This window comes from Nicotiana tabacum, chromosome 22, assembly GCF_000715075.1.
Source record: "Nicotiana tabacum cultivar K326 chromosome 22, ASM71507v2, whole genome shotgun sequence".
In the NCBI taxonomy this organism is placed as follows: domain Eukaryota; kingdom Viridiplantae; phylum Streptophyta; class Magnoliopsida; order Solanales; family Solanaceae; genus Nicotiana; species Nicotiana tabacum.
In genome coordinates this window covers 199,140,814-199,147,185 of record NC_134101.1, presented here as the reverse complement: position 1 = coordinate 199,147,185, position 6,372 = coordinate 199,140,814, and the positions used below count along the sequence as shown (strand labels likewise).

The window sequence follows — 6,372 nt, the reverse complement described above, 5'->3', positions numbered from 1 at the left end:
GGTATTATTTTTGGTTGATTTTGGATCTTAGATTGCAAGAGTTGTAATCTGAACGTTCTTTTCCGCTCATTTTGTTTTAGTGGAGTTTGAGTTAAATCCTACAGGTAGATCGTGGGTTTTGCATATTTTAAGCTGGTTGATATTTTTCACGTTAAACTTTGTATTCTTTATTTACGGTCTTTATATTACTATGTACATAACTAAAGAAACAAGGACATAGACAAATCCTAGGGAGCATTTAATAAGAAAAGTGTGTTATTTGAATTGAATAGAGGGGTAGTAAAGGATTATGAGAGAATATATAAGGAATATACCTTATCAAGAATTCATACCTAAAAAATAATAACACGTAAATTGGCAGAGGAGGAATGGAGAGTCTATGCACTGACTGACTTATTTCTTAATGTTAGTGTATGTTAAAATGTCGCAGTAGGTGATTTATTATATTATTCACGTTGTCAGTCTCACTTTTTATGCAAGTAAAAATTTACTTCACAACTTTTATCTTCTATCCGATTTCCCGAATGAATAATTCTTCCCTTGTATTCCTTGCCTTAATCTCCGTTAAACGAATGTTCCTTTAATTTATCTTCTTAACCACAACTGTCTTACTGCGTCAGATACCGAATAGAACAAGTCATTCATTGGATTTTACACCACCAAATGGCATAACCTCGTTCGAGCCGGCTTCTGTTTTCATCCTCTTATATTTATTTGAACTCTTCACTCTTCCACCAATCCCTTTTCTCCTTTCATTAGTGGCATTAAGGAATTAAGTTTTCAGAAAGTGAAAGTCATCATAAAAAATGGATAGACTCATAAGCTTAGAGTCATCGAACATGGTGACAATAAGAATTGAACCAGGGCAGAAGTGCTCGGGCGAGTTAACTCTACGCAATGTTATGTACACCATGCCCGTGGCTTTCAGGCTGCAGCCGCTGAACAAGACTCGTTACACAGTCCGTCCACAATCTGGTATTATATCTCCGATAACCGCTGTCAAATTGGAGATCATTTACCTTCTTCCTCCTAATACAAACCTTCCAGAGTCAATTCCTCGTTGCGATGACTCGTTTCTTTTGCATAGTGTCGTGGCTCCTGGGGCGGCTGTGAAAGGCTCTAGTTCCACGTTGGACTCTGTTCCAATTGATTGGTTCACCACCAAGAAGAAGCATGTATTCATTGATAGTGCTATCAAGGTTATGTTTGTTGGTTCTTCTGTACTCTGTTATCTTGTGAGGAAAGGTTATATGGAAGAAATCAGAGAAGTACTGGAGAGGAGTGACCCGAAATGGAAGCCCGCCGATTCGGTTGATCATGAAGGTCAGACATTGCTTCACTTAGCCATTGCCCAAGGACGGCCTGATCTTGTACAGTTGCTCCTCGAATTCCAGTCTAATATAGAAGCTCATAGCCGGTCTGGTTCAAGCCCACTTGAGGCTGCATCGGCTTCTGGCGACGCCTTAATTGTTGAGCTTTTGTTAGCAAACAGAGCAAGTTCAGAGCGAACAGAGTTGTCAGCTTGGGGACCTATACATCTAGCTGCAGGAAATGGTCATTTGGAAGTGCTAAAACTTCTCATTGTAAAAGGGGCAAATTTGAATTCCCTCACAAAAGATGGGAATACAGCTTTGCACCTTGCTGTTCAAGAACGAAGGCGTGATTGTGCTCGCCTTTTGTTGGTGAACGGTGCCAGAGCCGATATCCAAAATGCTGGCGATGGTGATACCCCTTTGCATATTGCTGCAGCATCCGGAGACGAACATATTGTTCGGCTTTTACTTCACAAGGGAGCCGAGAAGAACATCCGTAACAAGTACGGGAAGACTGCGTATGATGTTACCGCTGAACATGGCTATAATAGGCTCTTTGACGCCCTTCGTTTAGGGGACAGCCTATGTGTAGCAGCCCGAAAAGGAGATGTAAGAACCATCCAGAGGTTGATCGGGAATGGGGCGAGCATCAACGGCCGTGACCAACACGGATGGACTGCATTGCACCGGGCGTCCTTCAAGGGGAAGATAGACGTGGTTCGGTCTTTGATAGACATGGGAATTGAAATGGATGGAAAGGATGGAGAGGGTTACACCGCCTTGCACTGCGCGGTTGAGTCAGGCCATGTTGACGTGGCCGAGATGCTTGTAAAGAAAGGCGCGGATGTTGAAGCAAGGACTAGCAAGGGAGTCACTGCATTGCAGATTGCTGAGTCGTTGCATTACTCTGGCCTCACCAGGATACTCATCCAAGGTGGGGCAGAAAGAGAAGGAACTAAGGTGGAATCACTGGCAGCACATAAACCGCTTAGGAAAGTGGCTGCTAGAGAAATGGATATTCGTAAAATCAAGAAAAAAGCTAGTAATAACGCAAGAGTTAGTCGGAGTAGCTTTGATAGAACTGTAACATTGTCTGTGGTGTGATTTACTTTGAGAATTGAAAACTATTCTCTGTTAATTAGAGGAAAGAATGTTTCATTCTAGTCTTAATTGGATGATTGATGTAGATCTTGGCTAGTGGAAAATTCCCTGATCAAGAGCTCTAGGATTCATTGAATCACCAGTGATATATTGTGAACTATGTTCAACATTGTAATTCTTCTATTCCATCAATGATTTCTTCTGTTCTATTGTACTTTGCACCCTCCAATTGTGATTTTATTCTCGTCCTATTTCTTAACTAACTTTACAAATATATTCCACTAAACTAGGCCTACTTAACATAATACATCAGGAGAGGATTAAGTACATATTATAGCCAGCTTATTTGGTGTAGATGGCACTGATGGTGCAATCTGCAAAAGTGATTTTATAACTCTGACTAGTCCTGAAGTATTTAGCCAGTAAATACTAGTCAGGAAACTTCCGCGGGTTTCTCCTTAGCGGAAGCGGATTTGCAGCAATCACGACTTGTGTCACCTGTCATCGGGAGCGGATGAACTCCCTTTTTCCACTGCCTACTAAGATTGAATTTTTCACTGCGTAAAACTCTGGCCATTCTTTTTATGATGATAAACGTTATTCATAGTTTTATTGTGGCCATTCATAGTTCAACATTCATTGTGGGTGTTCTTTGCAACACTCACATTGGTATTTATATAGGCCAGCACAAAGGTTTTAGGAGGAGGACACTAATAGTTTAATGGGCTAATTAGCATTCTTTATGAGTGGACCTGACCAGTAGCAATTTTCTAGCAAGTTCCTTCTCAAAATTATTGCATTTACGCTCCTATCGTCTAAAATTATGTGAAACTATTCATCTTTAAAGTGTCACCATTTCCTTTACTATTGTTTATCTTTAAAATTTGATAACAATTAAACTTATAATATGGTTTTAAGGACACGTGATTTTACCTAATACCAATTGATAAATGTAAAAATTAGTAACAGAAATTAACAATAAGATAAAGCAAACCATTGTTTGAACGGAATTCAGCCTTCAAGCTCGAATACCCTCGAACTGATTGGTGCAAGAACAGTTAAAATATAACAAGCTGATGAACAAGATAATGAACTAAAGAAAAGGCGTTATATTTCTTTGATATCTCAGAGTGTAAGATGTCTATAAAATGATTAGAATCCTCTTTATATAGTAGAGGAATCCTACCTATGATACAATTCTAATTACGAAAGTAAATCCCATGATTAGCCTAAACAACCGCCCTTGATTTGATCTATTCTGGGATTTCCGCCATGATCTTCGACCGGTCACGGATATCTCGCTATTCTATTATTGCGCTTTGCTCGAAGTCTGCCCTATTTGGTCTCGATCGCTACTGGCCTCGATCGGGACAGGCACCTCGATTCTCGAACTCGGTACCTTGTCTTCGTGCTCTGGTCTGATCCACTACGAGGCCGACCTTTTATGCAACTCCCCGGTCTCAATCAAAGAGTAAAATCGGGTAGGCCCGGTTTTAACCGTATACAAATAGTCCCCTCGTTTTTGGAATGTAATGAGAAGAAACGAATCGAGCTTTCGACTTTGTACCTCGACCTATCATGACGTCATTCTTGTGTCGTAAGCGACGGAAGTAATTGAAATGTCCCGTCAGTACAGTTCCCCAAGTCATTAATGAGCATCAGTTGGTGGTTGGCCATCAGTGCCTTTGAACCGTCGCTGTGAATCCTTTAAATAGGCTCCCTCTCTCATTGATTCAATCTTTACTTTCATTTTCTTCTAATCTCTTAAGCTTTCACATCTCTTAAGCTCTTCCTTTCTTCAAAATCTCCAGGGTTTGTTGCTAATCCCCTTTCAAAGACCAAGTCCTATCATCTCCTTCTCTCTTTAAACTTATACAAAAATGGCAAAAACATCAAAAATTGTTCCTCAAAAGGGAAATGCCTCTTCATCGCAGTCGGGCGGCAGTAAAACACGGTGGAGCCGCGCCCTGAGGAGTGCGTTCCCGAGGGTTGTGAACTTACTTCTAACTTCAAGGTCGAGAAAACTTCATCGGTTCCTGGTCAGTGCGAGCCAATGTCGAGATATATATGCTCGATAACTGAGAGTTTCCTTAAGCAGGTAAAGAAAGACTGCAGGGGAGGCAAAGAGGTGGTGATTTCGGCCCCCGAAGAAGACATCACTACCCATGTGGAAGGATTTCTAAGTGTTTACACTTACCCTTTCACGATGGGCCCTCTCGATCCCGACATCGTCGATTTTTTCCGTCAATATCAAATAACCATAGGTCAAATCCATCCCTCTTTTTGGCCGATTGTTATTTTGCTCTGATTCTTTGTGAGCAAAGTCGAGGGGATGTCTTTTACCCCCGACCATCTCATCAGGTTATACAGCCCTCGTCTATCGTGGCAGGTTAATAAGACTTCAGCGTCGGGCTACCAAGGTATTTTTATCGAGCATAGATGAGGACAATGATCGAGGATGGATGTGCCGGTTCATTCGAGTGAAGACTTCTGACCTAATCCTGGCCAAGAAGATGCCATTTCCCAAGAAATGGAATATGAAGCGCAAGTACAATCCTACTTATAGCTTCCATTTATTATTTTGTTTCCTTTCTTCTTCTCATCTACATCCATTTCTATGATGTAGCGGTCTCTTAATGCCCAGTGCAATTCCTAACCTCTAGAGCTGGGTTCGGAATCTGGCTTCGACATCTTCGTGTGTTGAGCGCTCATGGCATGATTTGGCAAGGGGCCGATGAGAGGCCAAAAATCATGGTAAGCTTCTTTTCACATATTTGATGCTTTTTTCTAAAATGTTTCTTTTCATACTCACTTGATTTCCCTTCATACAGGCCTCGGGAAAGATGTTGTAATGAGGTCCCCATCCGGGGAGGAAGAGGTTTCGCCCCCAGCCCCGAAACGGGCGAAGGACAAAAAGAGAAAAAGGGTCTTGATCTTCGAGGATCCACAACCCAAGGAAAGTAAGGCTCGTAAGACGAAGAAAGACACCACCATCCTGCCTGCGGTAGTTCAGCGGCTCGGAGAGAAAAAAGAAGAAAATAGAAATGACGGCTCCGAGCTGGTGGCCCGGGTGAAGAGGAACACTGAGGCCCCAAAGGCCTCTAAGTCGGTTAGGATTGGAGAAATTCAGCCTCGAACTGAGGGGGTCTTGGAAGAGGACCCGAGCAAAGTCCCCAAGTTGTTGGAGACCGAAGATGCCTCCCGCCGAGATGAGTAGTCGCCGGGTATGTCCGAAAGGCCCGACTCCGATGCCCTTAGAAATGAAGAGAATGCCCCAAGTGATTCACTTGGGGCAATAGAAGTTGGGGACTCCCCGCTGCTTCCTTCATTCTCAGAAGGGGAAGTTCGAGAGGCTCAAGCCATGAAGGAGCCTCAGGTAGAAGGCGCCCTTGGAGGGAGGACCTTTTCCGAAGTTGTTTTGCCGGGGTCGACGCTGGCTTGAATGACTTAGATGTACTGAGGAGGAGCTTGGTCGAATCTTCCTCGAGTTTCAGAATGACTAGCCAATTTTCAGCCCCCAGTGTTGATCCCGAGTGCAAACAGACTATCATTATTATGGTCCCGGAGGATGCACGAGTCTTTACCGCCCCCATAGGGGTGGCCAATTACCTTCAAGGTCTGATCACCGAGGAATATCAAACTCTAATGGATGAGGTGGGAGCACCATGTCTCTTCAATGAGGCCCATCAAGCTTTGAATCGGGTAAGCCCTAACTTTCTTTGTTAACGCCGGTCTTCATACTTGTTTTTTTCTCTCCTTGCCTAATCTCTCCCTTCTATTTGTGTAGGCCTCGGTACTTTATCATGAGGGTTTCTTTAAGTCTTGAAGAGAGTTTAGCCGATATGAGGCTGAAATTCAAGGGCTTACCGAGGAGAAAAACGCTCTTATGCTTCTCGGTAAGCAAAGAGAAAAAGAAATCAAAATCCTCTGAGCTGACCTGGCCGTGGCCTAGAAAGAA

The 6,372-nt window shown here is 42.9% G+C and overlaps 1 protein-coding gene across 1 annotated transcript; it reads left to right on the top strand.

Annotated features, from left to right (window-relative positions):
* The first annotated feature begins 489 nt into the window (after nucleotides 1-489).
* Nucleotides 490-2,628, top strand: LOC107820039 (protein VAPYRIN-like). Its single transcript, XM_016646242.2, has one exon. The coding sequence runs from the start codon at nucleotides 807-809 to the stop codon at nucleotides 2,415-2,417; it is 1,611 nt and encodes a 536-aa protein (XP_016501728.1). The 5' UTR covers nucleotides 490-806; the 3' UTR covers nucleotides 2,418-2,628.
* The last annotated feature ends 3,744 nt before the right edge of the window (nucleotides 2,629-6,372 follow it).

Coding starts and splice junctions, on each gene's coding strand:
- LOC107820039 (XM_016646242.2), top strand. CDS start 807: ATGGATAGACTCATAAGCTTAGAGTCATCGAACATGGTGACAATAAGA.